At 42.4% G+C, this 20,471-nt stretch overlaps 1 protein-coding gene across 4 annotated transcripts in view; it reads right to left on the bottom strand.

Annotated features, from left to right (window-relative positions):
* Positions 1–2,106: 2,106 nt before the first annotated feature.
* The window catches only part of CENPK (centromere protein K), a 102,312-nt gene continuing 83,947 nt past the window's right edge, over positions 2,107–20,471 (bottom strand). For all 4 annotated transcript variants that reach the window (XM_006117003.4, XM_075932390.1, XM_075932391.1 and 1 more), the window contains one exon: positions 2,107–19,013. In XM_006117003.4, coding sequence (XP_006117065.1) covers positions 18,855–19,013 — 159 coding nt within the window. In that variant the 3' untranslated portion in view covers positions 2,107–18,854. The remainder of the gene's footprint in view (positions 19,014–20,471) is intronic.

The raw sequence follows: 20,471 nt of genomic DNA, 5'->3' as shown, positions 1-20,471 counted from the left end.
TAGTTGGTTACAGGAGCTCACGTTGGCGGCATCCCATCAGGCACTCCTCTAGTCCTTACCCCCTTGTGCAAACTCAAGGAGACGCAATGTGCCCATGCCTTTTTGTGCCCTGGTTGCCCATGCAGATGCCAGAGCATAGCAAGCATGGAGCCCGGTATGCAGGAAAGCATTGTCATGCTTATATGTGTCGTAGTGTGCCTAATGGTACTGTGCTTTGAAAGCGTACACATGGTGCTCTGTCAGGAAGAGGACAAGGACGAAGCTCGGTGTGACATGGAAGCATCGTTCCAGCAAGGCTTGACGCTCTTGCTAGCGCATCCACCAGTCAATTCTCTGGACATAGTGCAACACCAGTTCTGGTGCTAGAGATGAGCTCAGACTGGTGGGACCACATCGTGATGCAGATATGGGACAATCAGCGGTGGTTACAGAACTTCTGCATGCACAAGGCCACGTTCCTGGAACTGTATGAATGACTTTCCTCTGCAGTGAGGTGCCAGGATACCTGCATGAGGCCTCTCTGATTGTGGAAAAGCGTGTGGCAATTGCCCGATGGAAGCTTGCTATGCCAGACAGCTACTGATCAGTGTGCTTCCCTAACTACAGTGGTGCCATACACCAAACACACATCCCCATCATGGTTCCTGAACACTGTGCCTCAAAGAACATCAACCAGAAAGGTTACAGGCCCTCATGGATCAAAGGCTGCTTCACCAACATCAGTGTGGAATAGATGGGAAAGGTGCATGATGCCCACATCTTTTGCAGCTCCTGACTCTTCCAAAAGATGCATAACAGAACTTTTTTTCCCGACTGAACAACTGGAGTTGGTGAGAGGTGGATGTGACTATAATGAGCCTGGGTGACCAGCCTACCCCTTGCTCCCATGACTCATGAAGCCCTGCACGGCCAGTCTGGAACCCAGCAAGGAGAAGTTCAATAACAGGCTGAGCAAGTGCAGAATGGTGATGGAATGTGCATTTGGACATGTAAAGCAGAGGATTAGTAGTCTCTTGACCCACTTGGACTTCAGCAAATGCAACATTCCCTTTGTGGTGTCAGCCTGCTGTGTGCTCCATAAACTTGTGCAAGAACAAGGGGAAAACTTTTCTAGCTGAGTGTGATGCTGAGGCAGAGCACCTAGCCCAAGAGTTCGAGCAGCCAGACACCAGCGCCATAAGGAGAGCACAGCAAGGGTCAGTGTGAATCAGAGACACTTTGAAGGACAATTCTATGCAAGACCTCTTTGGAGACTCTTCCCTGTGGCTCTTCACAAGTTGCCCCTGAATTCCCTGTGTTTCCCTTTAATCCCCCACCCAACCTCTGCGATTCAACCAATAAAGAGTCCATAGAACAGTTTTTATTTGGGGAAAACAGCTGGGAAAGGACAGAGCTGGGAACTGGAAGGCGGGAGAGGGCTCAGGAATGGGAGTTGAACTGCCTTCTGCTTCCTGAGGGCCTGGAGGCTTCGGCTTGCCTTGGGTCTTCTCCCTACCCCCACCACCATGTTCTGGGGCCGCAGTGGCTCCTGGGGGTGGAAGTCACAGGGCTATTGGAGGAGGAACTGGGGTGTAATTGGGAAGGCAGGGTTCTTGGAGGTGGCCCATTCAAGGCAGGTCGCCACGTGCGCCATGACAGCCGTCAGCGGGACAAACACAGTCTTGTGCTGCCATGCCAGCTGCTCCCTAATGACTCTCCTCTCCTGCTGCTCAGAGATCCAGTCCTGCTGTTCTGCTTGGATCGCTGCCATGCAGGTGTGCATGCAGTCCATATGCTTGTGGAACAACTCCTGCCATATGCGTTCGCACCTGCAAATCAGAGCCAGATGCTGTAGGAGGTGGACAATACACCAAGCTGGCTGCTGTCCAAGCTGTAATGAAAAATTACAAGGACAGACATTACAGGAGATACATTGTGTGAAGCCTAACCCACATCTCTTGGCATACACTGAAGGTCTATATATAAACCATGGGTTCCCAAACTGGGGGGCGTGAAGAAATTCCAGGGGGGGCACAAGGCGACCCAGCTTCCTCCCCCATCAAGTTTTGCTGCCCCGCTCAGTTCCTTTTTTTTTCCCTCAAGCTTTGCTGCTTGCTTTTTTTGGGGGGGGGGGGGGGAGGAGGGGGCGTGAGGGTTTTTTCAATAATCAAGAAGGGGGGCGTGATGCCGAAAAGTTTGGGAACTACTGCTATAAACAATGGAGAAATATTCTGTGCAAGGCCAAATGTTCACTTGAAAGCGGGCACTTTGCAGCAGGTACCCAAATGTCTTTGGGGAGCATCAGGACACACTCAGTCTGGAGGCAGGCAGGTACAGTAAGAGGCCAGCTAGGCCCCTGTGGGATAGAGCAGGGGGAAGGGGCAAGTTGGCTTGCTGCTGTGTCTGGCACATGCTGTGTCAGGGACACATGGCCTGAGGACACTACTTCATTTCCTGCCCACTGGGAGGTGAAAGGGAGAGAAGAGGATGTGTGTGCAACACACACAGCCTCCTGGGAAGAGTGTTAATAGGTTCACCTCCTCCCTCCCGGTTGCCCTACGATATATCAGTCTTCCTGAAATCACAGCAAGTGCTTAGGAGCATATGCTGAATGAATGCGACCATAAATCTAGGTTTTATGCTGCACTGCTTTGTGGTTCAATGACACAAGACTACTTACTGGTGGCTTGGCATGGGAAGGTGTCCTGCCATAGAGGATAGCATAAGGCTGGCATTCCCAAAAGCCTTGTGAGAAAGATCAAAGAATTCCTATGAGAGAGCTTCGTGGAGCTGTGCACACAAGACTCCCATTCCATCTGCAGACACTTGAACAAGCTGTTCCGTGCCCCCCACGCTTCATATGCAGAGAGAGAGCACACCACACCTCGCACCGCACTGATTGAACCTTATTGCTTGAACCTGCTTATAGTTAGACAAAGTTTGTCAACTAACCAGAAGTGCCCTTCCCAGAGTCACTGATAGACTTGGAGACATTCTGGGAGGGGGAGACTGGCTCCACTGTCATGATGAGCTCTTGGCTCTTGGACATAAGCAGTTGGTTAGTCTACTCATCCTCCTACCCCTCCGTCATGCCGCTCTCCTCCAGGCTGATGTCAGGTGTGTCTTGTCCAGACTCTACGACCACTCTGGAGGAGTTGGCCAGACCACCCCCCTAGAATAGCATCCAGGTGCTTGTAGAAACAGCACATGTGAGATGCTGCCCTAGAGCATCCACTCTCCTTTTTCACCTTGTGGTACAACTGGTACAGCGCCTCGATTTTCACCCTGCACTGCTGGGTGTCTCTGAATATCCTTTCATCCCAAAGCAGGTTGCCATCCTGTCAAAAATCTTGGCATTTTTCTTGCTGATTCTGAACTCTGTCAGGACGGCTTCATCTCCCCACACCTCAATTAGGTCCAAGTTCTCCTGGACACTCCAGGCTGTTGATCTTCTGCGCCCCTGGTAACTGGAACCCGTGGGAGCAGGAGTGCTCGCAATCATTGCAGTGTCCAACAAAATGCTGAAGGAACTCATCTCCATGTGTATCATGGCATGCTGCTTGCTATGGGCTCGCAATGCTGACCACGTGGGACAGGCCATTCTACTGTTCCCAGGACTTTTTGAGCTTAACAGGAAAGCAGTAGAGGCAAAAATTCTGGCCAGAGCACTCAGAGTGGAGGCCTCACGGAGACCAATGGCATCAAATTTCCAGGACTGTTGCATCCTCACTTGCATAACAGACCATGCAAGCTCAGGAATAGTGCTATTCTTGGTGAAAAGCTGTAGTACATAAATCAACTTCAGCAGCCCCTAAGAGTGACGCAATAGGCTTGGAAGTGTGGATGCATCACTTAGAAAATCGACTGTATGGGGCTAAGGGCGATGTAAAGTCCTAGTGTAGACCAGGCCTTCCTATTTACTTGGCATAATTGACAACAGAATATGGGTATTTTCTTTTTAAAAGTTCCTAACTATAAAAATCGTGGTTAATAAAATAAATGGTATTATTGTTTAAAAGCACTTAACAATATACATTACAAACGTCCAGTAAGTCAGATTCCCTGCCCTGAAAAGCTTTTGGATATGATACAGAAACAGAACTAAATATTGCATTTGAAAGAAGTTTTGCATTTGTCCAAAATTCATGTACATTAACAATACTACACATAGGTGGGAGAACTATATGAAACATATTATTTAAATCTAAATTCAGCTCACTTCAGCATCTTCACTTTTTTTTTTTAAATGAGGAAAGATATACTCCCCTTTTATTAAGCCATTTTATTCCTGATTACTTTAACCTTTAGGTTCTTTTCTTAACTACAACAGAGTCATTAATCTTAAAGCTCATTTCACTGTTGCAGAACTATAACCAACAAGTTCTGCACCTAATCCAATATATAAATTTAAGAAACTGTGAAGACTTGCCATGAAACAAAAGCCTCCATATTAGTAAAAGACACACTATGGCTCCATTAAGGGAAGATATAAAATAAAATGTTGTTCCACCTTTAAAATAGAGTTAGATCACTGAAGCAGACATCAGTGCACCAGGTTACACTTAAACACACACTCACGTTTTATAAGATAATACCTGGTGTTTGGACATAGTCAATGGTATAGCAATTTTCTCTTATGAGCTTTACATCAGGTGCAAAATCCACAGAGGAAAAGCAACAGTTCTGACCCTATTAAAGAAATAAGACATAAAAAAGATGTAGGTACCAATGTATTTTGAACAATGGGATTATTCTTCAGGGCGTGAATTTTTAGCAGCTAATTTAGAATTCTGGAAAATACACCTCTGGAAGATCATTCCACTAAGAACAACAACTTAACTCTTTGCCAATCAGAAATCCCCAGTGTTTCCTTTAGCAAACAAAAGTACTTCATAACATTGGAGAAACTTGAGTAACTGACTGATGAGGAAACTATTTATTATAAATAGTAAAGGACTGTAATGACCAAATATTCTACATTAATCCAGAGTAATTTGTATTTTAAATATGTCTGCTTGAAACAGCCCCTAGCTATGCATGTAAATGGGTCCTAAAATTCAGTTACAATAGAAATACCATCAAAATTACATTTGTCTTGGCTCACTATAACCCAAAAGCTCATTTGGAAGCACCTGCAAATAGCATTTTTTGCCAAAAAGAGAAGGCAAGATTAAGTTTCATTTGACATAATAAATTTTGTAAAGTACAGAATTTAAAACTTGTGCAGAACAAAGAAGTTTTTGTAAGTATGGCTGATTATAATTACGGGTAGTTCAGCACTGCCGAGGTGCCTTGGAATGTTCATTGTTTACCCTGGAAACAACTTGAACTATAGTGTTAGTTTTCCTGAAGATTATGCAAGTAAGACTCAGTGGCTTAATCAATGGAATCTCACCTTTGAAAACCAAGAAAAAAGATGAATCAATCTGTTTAATAATGTTATAGTTATACAGCAAAAAAGAATTAAGTATTTACTGCTCTCTTTCAAAAGCACATTAACTGGTTGTCTTCAGTCTAAAGAGGGTGTGTGGTGGGGGGGGGGGAAGACTCAGTGAAAAAAGGTGCAAATTTAGTGTATAACTACAACACTATATTTTATCTATGATTTAATAGACTTTAGAAACCCTATTTTAAAAAGTAAGGTAAACAGGTAACACTACACTTCTGAACTTTTGCAATGTGTATTTGGATATAAAGCATATTGACTTTTTTCTAGGATTATGACTGCCACACAATATTGAGGCTCAGTCATTATACTGCTTCATTACCACCGCCTGTCCTCTTTTAAGAAAGCAAGCAAATCGGGTATCTGCTAGAAACTTCAAACACACAAATGATGACAATCAGCCCCTTCAAAGCCACTGCTTCCCTAAGAGGCAGCCATAATGAAAACTGTAGCAACTTACTAAAAATTCAACTTCAAATGTCAAAAAATTAGCCAAAACCATTTAGTGGAATAATTACATAACAAATCAAGAGAAAAGTTGGTACCATGCAGATGAAATGGTAATAGTACAACTGAAGATGTGGCCTGAGAAAATATAAGTAACATCAGCATTATAAGTGTGAGAGAAACTGGAAACAAGATATATTTTGCTAAACTCAGGATATTGCAAGTTACCTGCAATAACTTGATAACAGAGGCTTTATCTCAACTGTGCATTATATAAACTTAACAGCAGATGTTTAAGACTGTTAGTAACTAGAATATTTTAACCTCATTTTGAGCAGAGCTTTGTATTTTAAGTATGTTTTATTTAATATAGAAAACTATATTAATGTAAACTTACTTAGAGTAGGGCAGCCTAGTTGAATCCTGGGATGGTGAACATAAGCCCGCCCAGAATGAAGGCATGCCTTCTCGGATTTGGGCAAGGGGAATACAGATTCTAGAAGACAAACGGGTACAAAAATGAGAAAACACCACAAGGGTGAGGGTAATAGATTTAGGAGGAGGAACTCAGGCAGGAATATTGAGCAGAGAAATCCAGATAGTGCCCACTGTTCTATGAAGGAGTCTGTGGACACCACCTAGAGAACTCCTAGAGATGACATAATAAGGGAACAGAAGCAGGCCCCAAATTTGAAGAGAACTTCTTTATTGAGCTTCCTTCCCCTGGACTGGAGGATGATCACCTTGACCAAGAGGTACACTCATAGAATACTAGAACTGGAAGGGACCTTGAGAAGTCATCAAGTCCAGTCCCTTGCCCTTATGGCAGGACCAAGCACCCTCTATGTCATCCCTTATAGATGTCTATCCAACCTGGTCTTGAATATCCCCCATGATCGAGATTCCACAACCTCCTTAGGCAATTTATTCTAGTGTTCAACCACCTTGACAGTTAGGAAGTTTGTGGATTCAGCAAAGAGCTTAGTACCCTCGAACGGCAAGTTCTCAACTATTGCTTAGAGTTCTCTTGGGAATCCTGAGAGCTGAAGCCAGGATGCTCACCTCACTACCACTGTGGAGGCAAAGGATCTGGCTGCTGTGTCTGCAGAATCCAGTGCAGCCTCTAAGGCTGTCCTAGAAATTAGTGCCCCTTCATTTAGATTTGACTTGAACTGATCCTTTTCGTTATCTGGAAGGGATTCGATAAAAGTAGCTAATTGGTCAAAAATGTGATGCTTGTATTTTGCTAATAGTGCCAAATAATTGGCTATTCTCAGCTGGAGACTTGCAGATGAATATGTTTTTCTCCCCATCGTGTCCAACCTCTTCCAGTACCTGTCATAGGGGACGGTTCGGGTAGCCTACTGTTTCCCCCTTTGATTTACCACCTCTACAACAAGGGAATTTGGGATTGGGTGGGAGAACAGGAAGTCTGCTCTTTTAGGAGCAACTTAGTATTTCCGATCTGACCTCTTGCAGTCGGTGATACTGTAGCGGGCATCTGTCAGATATTTTTGGCTGGGTCCATGAGAGCCTCATTCATGGGGATCACTAATTTCATATGTGGAGATGCATGTAAAATGTTTGTCACTTTATGTTGTGCGTCTGGCATAGCAGTCAGGGAAATCAACAATGTGTCTGCAACTCTCTTAAAAAGTTCTTGGGATGATCTAAAATCATCCCCAGAGGTCGGTGGTGGGGCATGATTGTATCGTCAGGGGACGCTGATGAGATGTGCATAGATGGAGATGAACAAGGTATGTAATCGTCACACATAATGTCTACATCCTCTTCTTCTGTGTCTGAACTGTATCTATCTGGAGACTGTACTGTTGGTGCATGCGATTTTGGGGCTGGAGATGGATGCTGTGGTTGCCGTAGCTGCTGTGTTCTTTATGCAGCCCATGGGTCCCAGTACAGCCAATTGGGCGAGATAGGTGGTGGGAGCCACTACGGTGGTTGCCACTGTTGGTTAGGCTTGGGCAAGGAGTGCCTTAGTAAATATGTCTGAGAATACAAATCATCATCCTCATCACTAAATATCGAAGCCACTGATGTGGCCAGGGTGGATGAAAATTTATGCCTGGATGTATTCGGGGTACCATCAGTGCCAAATAATGGTATTCCTGATACAGAAGTAACAGAGTTCCCCAGCAGTTGTAAATTACTGTCTCAGCAGAGGAACCAGCAGAGCTCATGGTGTCTGCAGCGGCGTTTGATTCAGTGGCACCTTTTTTTGTGTGTCATCGGCCCCAACTATTTTGTTGGTTCCAAAGCTACTGTTGTGCTGCTCGGTGCCGCTTCCAGATGCACCTTTGTATGTGTTGTGGTCAGTGCTAGTGGCCTTTTGCTCGGTGCTGGCATTGAGGCTTTGCATTTTGCCTCTGCCAGTGTCTGTGATGAGGTGGGAGCCTTATGCTTGGGGTCACGGCTTTTATTGCTGCCGGCTTTGTTGCCAGACTGCTTGTCCAACCCTTTTTGCATTGAGGGTATGGAGACAATACTCTTGTGGAGAAGAAGCTTCCTTGAAGGCGAGTCTGTCCCTGGGAAGGAAAAGAACCTCTTTTTTAGCTCTTGAGCCTTTTCACAGTCCTTTGGGATCGACTTAGTGTGAGCTCCTCGCTCTGATCCTGCCCCAGAGGTGGCTGCCTGGGTGCGGTGGTGGGGTTGGGGTCTGAAGCCAGTCAAGTCTTTTTCTCCATACAAACAATTTTTAATTATAACTCCCTGGCTTTTCTTGTTCAGAATGTAAGCTTTTTGCATAAAGGGCACTGTTCTGTGGGGTGCTCCTCACCCAAACAGCAAACTCACTGTTCATGCCCAGCAGAAATAGAAATGGACAGCCTGCAGCTTGTGCACCTTTTAAAACTGGATGAGCCAGGCATGTCCCAGGAAGGCAAGGTTTCAGCGTGTTAGTATCACTGAGGTTCAATTTTCTTACTACTTCTATTCTAAGTGAAGAGAATTTTTTTTAAACTATGGCTACGGAAGTAAGCAGAACTAATGACTATTAACTATTAAAACAAATTCTGTGGTAACAGGTGTGTAACTATCTACACTATGTAAATTCTCAGTGAGGTAAACGGGTGACTGCTGAGCTGCGATTGAAGCTGACGGCGGCTGAAAAGGAACTGAAGAGATGGTTGGCTGAGCATGCAAAGTAGCCGCTTCAGATCTCATGTACTACCACTCTGTGCACGCAGCTTACCACAGGCACTGCTATCACAAATCTCTGATCAGAGTAGCAGCAGCGGTAATGCACCTAAAGGTAGAGCACCCACAGAGACACTTCTTGAAGAAAATTTAAAGATTTTGCCTCACTTATTTGAATTGCCTTAATTGAAAGCTTGAAGAAAAACCTCAGAAGGGACTTAAATTAGAAAAATTATGACACTCTCAATTAGACATGAAAAGGGTGATAACAGAGACAAGTGCATCGTCTATGTGAATGCCTGGCTGCAAAGATGGTGCCGCCAGGAGGGTCAAAAAGGCAAACAGGATTCTAGGAATTATTAGGAAAGGGACAGAAAATAAGACACAGAATATCTTACTGCCCCTGTATAAAACTATGGTACGCCCAGGTCTTGAATACTGTGTACAGATGTGGTGGTCTCACCTCAAAAAAGATATTTTGGCCTTGGAAAGGGTTCAGAAAAGGGCAACTAAAATGATTAGGGGTTTGGAATGGGTCCCATATGAGGAGAGGTTAAAGCAACTGGGACTTTTCAGTTTAGAATAGAGGAGACTGAAGGGGGATATGATAGAGGTCTATAAAATCATGAGTGGTGTGGAGAGGGCCGATAAAGAAAAGTTATTTATTAGTTCCCTAAATAGAAGAACTAGAGGACACCAAATGAAATTAATAGGGAACATGTTTAAAACTAATAAAAGAAAGTTCTTCTTCACACAGCGTGTAGTCAATCTGTGGAAATCCTTGCCAGAGGAGGCTGTGAAGGCTAGGACTATAATAGAGTTTAAAGAGAAGCTAGATAATTTCATGGAGGTTAGGTCCATAAAAGGCTATTAGCCAGGGGATAAAATGGTGTCCTTGGCCTCTGTTTGTCAGAGGCTGGAGAGGGATGGCAGGAGACAAATTGCTTGATCATTGTCTTCGGTCCACCCTCTCTGGGGCACCTGGTGCTGGCCACTGTTGGCAGACAGGATACTGGGCTAGATTGACCTTTGGTCTGACCCAGTATGGCCGTTCTTATGTTCTTAGTCAAGAAGATGCATCATGACGGGATGCCAAACATAGAGAATGCTAGTGGAAATGGGGTAGGTTTACAAGTTAAAATAAAAGAACGAGTTAAAATTACTTAGAAAAGTTACAAAAAGATGTCTGCAAGTCACCAGGGTCTGATGAAATGCATCCTAGAGGAGATATCTGTGCCTTTAACTATCATCTTTCAAAAATCCTGGAAGTTGGGAGAGATTCCAGAAGATTGGAAAAGGGCAAATATAGTGCTCATCTATAAAAAGGGAAATAAGAACCACCCAGGAAACTACAGACCAGTCAGTTTAACTTCTGTACTAGGGAAGATAATGGAGCAAGTAATTAAGGAATCCATCTGCAAACATCTGGAAGATAATAAGGTAACAGTAATAGCCAGCATGGATTTGTAAAGAACAGATCATGTCAAGCCAATCTGATAGCTTTCTTTGATAAGATAATGAGTCTTGTGGATAAGGGAGAAGCAGTGAACATGGTATATCTAGATTTTAGTAAGGCATCTGATATGGTCTTGCATGACCTTATCAATAAAACTGGGAAATGCAACCTACAAGGTGAGTGCATAACTGGCTGAACAACCGTTCTCAGAGAGTAGTTATTAAAGGTTCACATTCATGCTGACCAGTTCTGTTCAGTATCTTCATCAACAATTTAGATGATAGCATAGAGAGTTTGCTTATTAAATCTGCAGATGGTAACAAGCTGGGAAGGGTTACAAGTGCTTTGGAGGATAGGGTCGTAGTTCAAAATGATCTGTAAAAACTGGAAAAATGGCCTGAAGTAAATAGGATGAGGTTTAATAAGGACAAATGTAAAGTACTCCACTTAGGAAGGAACAATTGGTTTCACCCATACAGAATGGGAAGTGACTGTCTAGGAAGGGATCTAGGTAGCGATCATAGTGGACTACTAGCTAAACATGAGTCAACAGTGTAACGCCGTTGCAAAAAAAGCAAACATGATTCTGGGATGTATTAACAGGAGTCTTGTGAGCAAGACATGAGAAGTAGTTTTTCTGCTCTACTCTGCACTGATTAGGCATCAATTGGAATATTGTGTCCAGTTCTGGGCACCACATTTCAAGAAAGATGTGGAGAAACTGGAGCAGGTCCAGAGAAGAGTCACAAAAATGATTAAAGGTCTAGAAAAGATAAGCTATGAGGGAAAACTAAAACTGGGCTTGTTTAGTTTAGAAACGAGAAAACTTAAAGGGGAAATGATAGCAGTTTTCAAGAATCTAAAAGGGTGTTACAAGAAGGGAGAAAAATTGTTCTCTTCTTGGCTTCTAAGCATAGGACAAGACACAATGGGCTTAAAATGCAGAAAGGAAGGTTTAGGTTGGACATTAAATAGATACCAGAAAAAAAACACTATATGGGACTTGGGGAAGGCTGAGTCACAACTGGTCTTCCTAAGAATCTCTCTCCCCCCTGTATTTTCTTGGTCTCCCCTCCACCCTAAATTTTATCATTTCTTTCCCCCCTCCCTCATCTTTGCTGTGTCAGCAGCAGCCCCGTCATTTTCCTGTCAGGGTGGTTAAATACTAGAATAAATTGACTAGGGGGGCTGTGGAATCGCCATCAGTCCAGATATTTTAGAGCAGGTTAGACAGATACCTGCCAGGGATGATCTAGACAGTCCTTGGTCCTGCCATGAGGGCAGGGGGCTGAAATTGATGACCTCTTGAGGTCCCTTCCAGTTTTATGATTCTATGATTCTAGTGTCAGGACCCATGAAACAGTAGTTAGTTTTAAAATTAAGGATTAATTTAGAAAGAAATTAATAATTTAAATTAGTAAATTTAATAATGGCAGAATAAGGGCAAGGTAATGGAGGACTCCATTACATTTGGTATAATGGATAGTTCCATTTCTTGCAGAAGATTCCATCTCTAAAGAAAGACAGGATTACAAAACAATTCCATTTCCTAGGACCTAGTAGAATACTCCACTTCTGGTGGAGAATGACTCAGCAAAACCCAGTAGGAATACACAGAGTTCAGTAGGAATATATGGGACATCTAGTTGGGAATGCCTCAGGAAAAGTCCCTAGGGATTGTGACAGATCCAGGGCAGTTGGCTATAATAGCATTGTGGAAGGCAAATATCCAGGAAATTGGATATTTTTCTGTTCCATAAGAGAACTAGCCAGGCACTGCTGCCATGTAATCAAGGCAAGCAGACAAGCACCTGGGGCCAATTAAGCATGCCCAAAGCTTCAAACTAATCAGGGCATCTGCAGCCAATTAAGGCCTGCTGCTGGCAGCTTAATAGGCTTCCCCTCAGGCAGGGCAAAAGAGGAAGCCAAGCACTGAGAGTAAAGAGGTGCACTAAGAGAGGTAGAGACTAGGAGTGAGAAGAGTACTTTGGAGGAGTAGGAAGAATTGCTTAAGTATTAGGGAGAAGGTACTGGGAGGGATCTTTTGGGGAAATGGCCCACGGAAAGGCTGCAAGACTGGGAGTGGAGGAAATGTTGCCAATTGCCAATGCCTTAGGATCCCTGGGCCTGAACCTGGAGTACTTGGTGGGCCTAAATTGCCCCCAACCCTTCCCATGCTACTACAGAGTCTGCCCCTGTGAAGGGATACCAGGACTACAGAGGGATTTCCCCAAAAATTATGGACTAGCCTATGATGAGGATGTCTCAATAGGCTGTGACCTTTGCCTCTAGTAAAGAGCCAGAGCCAATAAGAAGGGTTACAGCGAGCCTCTAAGGCAAACACTAACCACCAGGGGCATGGCAAGACCTTTGCCACAGGATATATGGGACTTCCAGTGGGAAACGACTCTGCAGAAAAACCACAGCCCATAGAGATATATGGATGTGCCACCGACACATAAGGCTTACATCCGACAAGCTAAACCCTGTAGTGGGATTGGGATCATAAAAGAGGGCGGAAACTGAAAGAAAACTGTGAAGAAGATAACTCAGAAGCAATGTCAGGAACAGAATCCTGCAAAGAATCTCCCTGAAAAGAAGCCATCTGATAGCATCAGTAACTGCAAAATTCGGAGGTTCCTCTGGACAATTGCTGCTCCAGCATCCTACACAGCAGAGAGCCATAGCAGTGGCTATCCTAGCAGCAAGCTTCCATCTCTGCTACCAGAAGTCATCATTCGCCTCAGCAGATGCCTTCACCTCAGCAGCAGTAACACAGCAGTCAGCAGTTCTCAGTCAAGTTGCCATCAGCAACCGGCATGTTGACTCATTATTGACAAATTAATTTTGAGAGATGTAGTTCCCAGAAAAATCTTAGGAACTATTTTGCACCAAGATATACTAGAACAATACAGAAAATATAACTCACTACCATCAATGTAATGCTGTAGCCACTGGTGCCTTGGGTGAGTACAAGTAGGGTGGACTCATGCTCCAGTCCAGCCCAACCCCACCACCTAGGCCTTCTCTCTAGACCAGATTGGGATTAGGGTTGCACTGCTGAACAGTAGGTGCTGCTTCATTTTTCAGGGCAGTTTTTAATAACCAAAAAAGTCACAGATCTCTCACTAAATCTGAGACTTTTACTGAACTTACCATTACTTTGTGATTTTTTAAATAAAAATACCACAAAAAATCTGCAGCTTTACTCATAAAGTAGAAGAGACTAGACCTGAAATGGGATTGTCTCACCAATAAAGATGGAATGGACCCAAGAGACAGTTTAAATACAGAAAGACCACAGGGAGAGTTATCACATCAGAAATTATTAGGCAAATTAGGGAAAATAAGGATTAATATGAGTACTGTGAGATCACATGGAACTGTCTAAATGGGAAAGGGTAATGGGTTGTGCTGAGGTAAACTATCAGACTGGAGAAAGGTTACTAGTGGAGTGCCTCAACAATTGGTTTGGGGATCAATCTTATTCAATAATTTAATAAAGTTGGCACAAAAAGGAGAGGGTCTGCGAATGATATTTGCTGATGTTACAAAAGTCCAGTAGAGGCAATACAGAGGCGGAACATAAGAACGGCCGTACTGGGTCAGACCAAAGGTCCATCTAGCCCAGTAGCCTGTCTGCCGACAGTGGCCAGCACCAGGTGCCCCAGAGAGGGTGGACCGAAGATAATGATCAAGCAATGTGTCTCCCCTGCCATCCTTCTCCAGCATCTGACGAACAGAGGCCAGGGACACTATTTCTATCCCCTGGTTAATAGCCTTTTATGGACCTAACCTCCATGAAATTATCTAGCTTCCCTTTAAACTCTGTTACAGTCCTAGCCTTCACAGCCTTCTCTGGCAAGGAGGTCCACAGGTTGACTACACGCTGTGTGAAGAACTTTCTTTTATTAGTTTTAAACCTGCTACCCATTAATTTCATTTGGTGTCCTCTAGTTCTTCTATTATGGGAACTAATAGATAACTTTTTTTTAATCCGCCCTCTCCACACCACTTATGATTTTATATACCGCTATCATATCCCCCTCAGTCTCCTCTGTTCTAAACTGAAAAGTCCCAGTCGCTTTAACCTCTCTTCATATGGGACCCGTTCTAAACCCCTAATAATTTTAGCTGCCCTTTTCTGAACCCTTTCCAAGGCCAAAATATCTTTGAGGCGAGACCACCACATCTGTACATAGTATTCAGGATGTGGGCATACCATAGTTTTATACAGGGTCAGTAAGATATTCTGTGTCTTATTTTCTATCCCTTTCTTAATAATTCCTAGCATCCTATTTGCCTTTTTGACCGCCGCTGCACTCTGTGTGGAAGTTTTTAGAGAACTGTCCACGATAACTTCAAGATCTGTTTCCTGATTTGTAATAGCCAAATTAGCTCCCATCATACTTTACGTATAGTTGGGGTTATTTTTCCCAATGTGCATTACTTTACACTTATCCACATTAAATTTCATTTGCCATTTTGTTGGCCAATCACTCAGTTTGATGAAATCTTTTTGGAGTCCCTCACAGTTTGCTTCTGTCTTGACTATCCTAAACAGTTTGGTATCATCCGCAAACTTTACCACCTCACTGCTTACCCCTTTCTCCAGATCATTTATGAATTAGTTGAAAAGGATTGGTCCCAGGACTGACCCTTGGGGGACACCACTAGTTACCCCTCTCCATTCTGAAAATTTACCCTTTGTTTCCTGTCTTTTAGCCAGTTCTCAATCCAAGAAAGGACCTTCCCGCTTATCCCATGGCCATGTAATTTACACAAGAGCCTTTGGTGAGGGACCTTGTCAAAGGCTTTTTGAAAATCTAAGTATACTGTATCTACTGGATCCCCCTTGTCTGCATGTTTGTTAACCCCTTCAAAGAACTCTAATAGATTAGTAAGACAGAATTTCCCTTTACAGAAACCATGTTGACTTTTGTCCAACAAATTATGTTCTTCTACATGATTCACAATTTTATTCTTTACTATTGTTTCGACTAATTTGCCCGGTACTGAAGTTAGACTTACCGGTCTGTAATTGCCAGGATCGCCTCTAGAGCCCTTTTTAAATATTGGCGTCACGTTGGCTACCTTCCAATCATTAGGTACAGAAGCCGATTTAAAGGATAGGTTACAAACCACAGGTAATAGTTCAGCAATTTCCCATTTGAGTTCTTTTAGAAACCTTGGATGAATGCCATCCGGTCCAGGAGATTTGTTAACATTAAGTTTTTCTATTTGTTCCAAAACCTCTTCTAATGACACTTCAATCTGGGACAGTTCCTCAGATTCATCACCCACAAAGGACGGTGCAGATTTGGGAATCTCCCTAATGTCCTCAGCCATGAAGAATGAAGCAAAGAAATCATTTAGTTTATCCGCAATGGCTTTATCGTCCTTGTATCATATAGGGAGATCTAAAGATTCTGACTGCTGGAGTGACAGAAATGGGAAGAAATTCAACAGTACAAAGTAGTAAGATCATGAACTAAAGGTCTAATAATAAGAATTTCTGCAGGGCCTTACAAGATGCAAGTGATAGAAGAGAGGGACTTGGGTGCACGAGTTGATCACAAATGACTATGAGCCATCTCAATATGATATGGCTGTTGTGATAGGCTGCTGGCTAAGCCAAAGCTCTGCCACTATAGACTGGCTGAAAAAGGCAGTTGAAGCCAGCTGAGCAAGCCCATGCCTGAGGAGCTAATTGGAAACAGCCATGGGCCTCATTAGCATAGCAAAGAGTTAGATAAGACAGCTAGAAGGGAAATGGAAGGGGAGGAGCTAGAGAGTGGCTGAATGTGCTCCCTACCCAGCTAGAGAGGCTAACTGAGTTTGCTGCAAACAAAAAGCTCTGTAACTCATTTCCCACCATCTTCTAGTCTGAACAATAAAAAACATGGGAGATGGCACAAGAGAGGGTCCAGTTGATTTGTGGCTGAAGAAGGGGTCCCTGGGTTAGGGCGTTAGCAAGGACTTTGGCATACTGTGAACAAAGCAAATAAAATCCTAGGAATAATGTGTAATTTTTCCAATAAGACATTTCCAGGAGAGAGAGAAGTATTGATACCATTAATGACAAGTGGAGTAAACCAAAGGTATATTATGTCCTCACTGTTATTTGCACTGGTCATGGTTATGTTATGAGAAAAATAATTGCAGGAGACAAGCAGCGAATGTTATGGGAATATGATGAAGCACAATTGGATTACCTTTTTTCTGCAGACATCACCACCGTGCGTAGTCCAACGTTTGATGCAAGATAACAACAAACTTTTGTCAGGCACAGCAAAACAAGTTGGTTTGTTTATCAACAAAGGGAAGACAAAATATATAGCTATTCTTTGTGCGCTGCTTGAACGACCTGCAGATCTTAAAGGCGTCTGCTAGGTGACCCTCACCCAAACACTTTAAACAGTTATCATGAGGGTCTCACTTGGGCACAAATTTAGCGCAAGCCTTAAAGCCTTGCGGCCCAGGCATTCCTCACCCCGAGAGGGAAGAAGGAAAAAACAAAAAACTGCCAACTATCTAACTAATTTGAACTATTTACAACACTAAGAGAAATGGGAACCATTAACTACTCTAACGGAGAGAGACGCTCCAACGACCGTCATGGGCGGTAAGAAAGAACTGAGGAGGGGGAGTGCCAGCAGGGGTACTTATGCTCCGCCATAGCAGCATCATCCCAAGAGGCGCCCTGCTGTCGCTAAAGGTACCGCTAGGGAAAATGCTCCGGAAGACACGGTGCACACGGTGCGCACACCTGATTCGAATGGACATGAGCAACCACTTGAAGAAGAACCACTTTAAATATATCTTTTGTAGTTCATAAACTTTTGCTTTACCTAAAAGAGTGTGATGATACGGAGTGCATGGGAATCCTTGGCTTGGGTAAAAAGCCAAGGCTGGAGACTGGGCTGGGTGCAGGGCCAGGAGCTAGGGCCAGAGTAGAGCCGTAGGTGGGACAATGCTTCCTTCCCATCCCTATCATACTGGCAGGCCCAGGTCAACAATGCCCCCCTGAACATTTCTCCATGTCCCTTTAGGGAACAGACCCTAGTTTGTGGACCTCTGATCTAGTTTGACCTATTACATATATCACATGCCACCAACATCAACCAGCATCTGCAAAATATAACCCACACAAAATGTCATGATAGACAATCTCCAACTCTGAGCACAAAAAGATCTATGGAATCCCTTGAATGTTTATTGCTAACCCAACATTGTTCTCTGCTATTGGTCATAAGGCATACTGAGAGCAACAAATTTGCAACAAGCTACTTCTCAATATTTTTAAAATTCAGACTGCTCGTCTTCAAACCTACAAACAGAATTAAGATAGTTCAAGCTTTGACGGCACAGAAATATAGCATAAATATTAAAAGCAAGTAAGAGAATTAGAGTAACACCACAGCTGTGTCTTACAGCAGCACAGATGTACTACTACTGCTGCGCTGCTGTAAGGTCTCCCATGCAGCTACTCTATGCCATTTGGAGAGAGCTATACCACTGGCACACTTAAACCACAGCTAATGAGCAATGGTAGTTAAGTTGGTGAGAGTATGACTTCTGCCAACACTAAGGATGTACAAATACATGTATTTGTACGAATGTGTAACAGCTGACATTTTTAGCAATTAAACATTTACATGCGGGGGAGGAGGAGGAAGAGAACAGCAGTGATAGGGAAGGATTGGGGGTGGAGGTGGCTCCACAGAAGCCGGTGTTTGTGGGGAACCTGCTTTTAAGTCAGCTCCCCATGATCACCAGTGGGGCGGAAGGTGTGTGAAACCATGTGTTAACGTGTACACAAATACATGTTAATATCCTAGCCAACACAGCACTAGCCTCACAAGTACTTTTGTCAAAAACTTTTTTCAGTGACGGTTGTTTTTTTCAGACCCCTGACTGACAAAACTTTTACCAACATAAGTAATCGACAAAGCTCAAAGCAGCACTACATAAGAAAACAAACATGTCATACGGCCAGCATTTTTTAAAAATTAATCAACAAAAAACAAATTTAATAATTTTGTCTGTGTACAATAGTCTTTTAACTTGAATTTGAATATGATCTAAGCAGTCTGAAAGTTTTCAAGAACACAAGCACTACCTAATTTTACAGTATAGTAATTACTATCAAAGTCAACAACTATGGGATGAAAGGCTATCATTTGAAGTTAAAAGGAAGTTTTGTCATTTCACAAGATTCATAAGTAACTGAACTTAAAACAGGTATGGTTTATCAAAACACACTCTCTGTCCAAGCAGAAGAAATTAACACCCAAAGACTTATACACACATTTTTAAAGTATGAGTATTACTTCAACACATTCATTTTTTTAAATAGTCACAAAGCTGTCTTTACTGATGAAAGGCTTCTAAGCGTATTCTATTTGGATCCTCTGGATGTCTCAGTGCAATTCCATATCGCAGCAGCAGTTCAACATAAGGTGGCCAGAACGAGTCACTGATTGTCAAATATGGTTCATGTGGTGTATTCATTAATTTGTTTATTAGACGCTGGAAGATCAAGAGAATGAGATTCAAAATACGCATAAAAACCTATTTTATCTGTTTTAATTAAGAAAAAATGGATATACTGATGCCATTAGAGCTGCTTATCTAAAAGATATAAAGCCTATTCCCAACATAAATTATTAATTAAAGAATGTTTCACTGATTTTTTTAAAGTATCAAATTGTTGAATATAAAATCTGAAGTTGATTCTCTTCCCTTATTTAACAATATTCTAATTTCCCACAATAAATCATAAGCATATATAGTATTTTTAAGTATATACATAATTATGCAAAATCTTCAGTCAAAAGATAATGGAATATAACTGCAATGTATTTGGTTTTTAAAACAAAAGCACACAAAGACAATTTAGGTATTTAAGGTTTAATATCTGTTTAACAGGCTTCCAAAGTTGAAAGGTCATTAAGCAAACCTTTATTTTAGATACATTTCTCTTTCATACCCACCAACAGATACTACTTATCTCGTTTCACAGTAATGTATCTCCCAAATGATTCTTTTGCTCCTTCTCCTTCACCTTCCTTCAGACTTCATTCTCTGACCTGTCTAGCCACTCTTTCAGTAATGATGAGCCAAGAAATTGCCTTCTGAGTCTAAAAAGGTTCTATTTTTAGCTTTCTGCTCTCCCTCTCCAGTCATTATCTAATTACTTTTAACCTTAACTACTAATTTTAGTTATGATATTCAGAGATACATCTTTATATGCCTTTAAAACGTTTCCTCACTATCTACTTCCCTTGCATGTCTTAAGCAAGTGAATAAACATTTTAATCAATTTTGTTCATTTATACATATAAAGGCCCTTTGCCCCTCCCAAGCCACGATACGTACTCTCAAAACAATTACATCTGTTCTTTTTTCCTCCTTAACCTAAATTTTGCATTTGACTCTGTCAGCAATCTGATTAGCTTTATGTCTTTCTTCCTTTTCTTTGAGCCCATGTAATTGTAAATCTATCTACTGCCAACTTCACAAATAATGTCTGTAAATGCCACTACCTTGACAGCCATATCAGCCTAAATCCTACCCATGCTTTCATCTCTACTCACATTAGCTGCTACACCACCCTCCCTATGGCTTCTAAATGGCTCAAGAAAAACATAAAACAAAGATCAGTGACACTCAAAGTTTAGGGTAAGATAATTAATATTAAAAAAATCTGAATTTCTGAAATTAGTTTATTCTTTCAAACAGACATCAGACCTCTGGGTGTTTTAATACTTTACATGTGTTTAATATCACTTAAGGGAATATGAAAAGTAATTTTAAGGTATAATTTTTTTTGAAATTATATTTCCACTGGGTTTAGTAACTCATTTGGCTACTTTCATATTTCATTTGTTTTCAAGCCCTACCTAATTTGGCACTAAAAGGCATGCTGAGATACTTGAGGCATGTAACATGAAGCATAAATTTAATGACATAAGTACAAAAACTCTT

Source organism: Pelodiscus sinensis, chromosome 6 (assembly GCF_049634645.1).
Source record: "Pelodiscus sinensis isolate JC-2024 chromosome 6, ASM4963464v1, whole genome shotgun sequence".
Lineage (NCBI taxonomy): Eukaryota > Metazoa > Chordata > Testudines > Trionychidae > Pelodiscus > Pelodiscus sinensis.
Note: the sequence above shows the minus strand (reverse complement) of the source record. Positions and strands in the feature narration are given on the sequence as shown.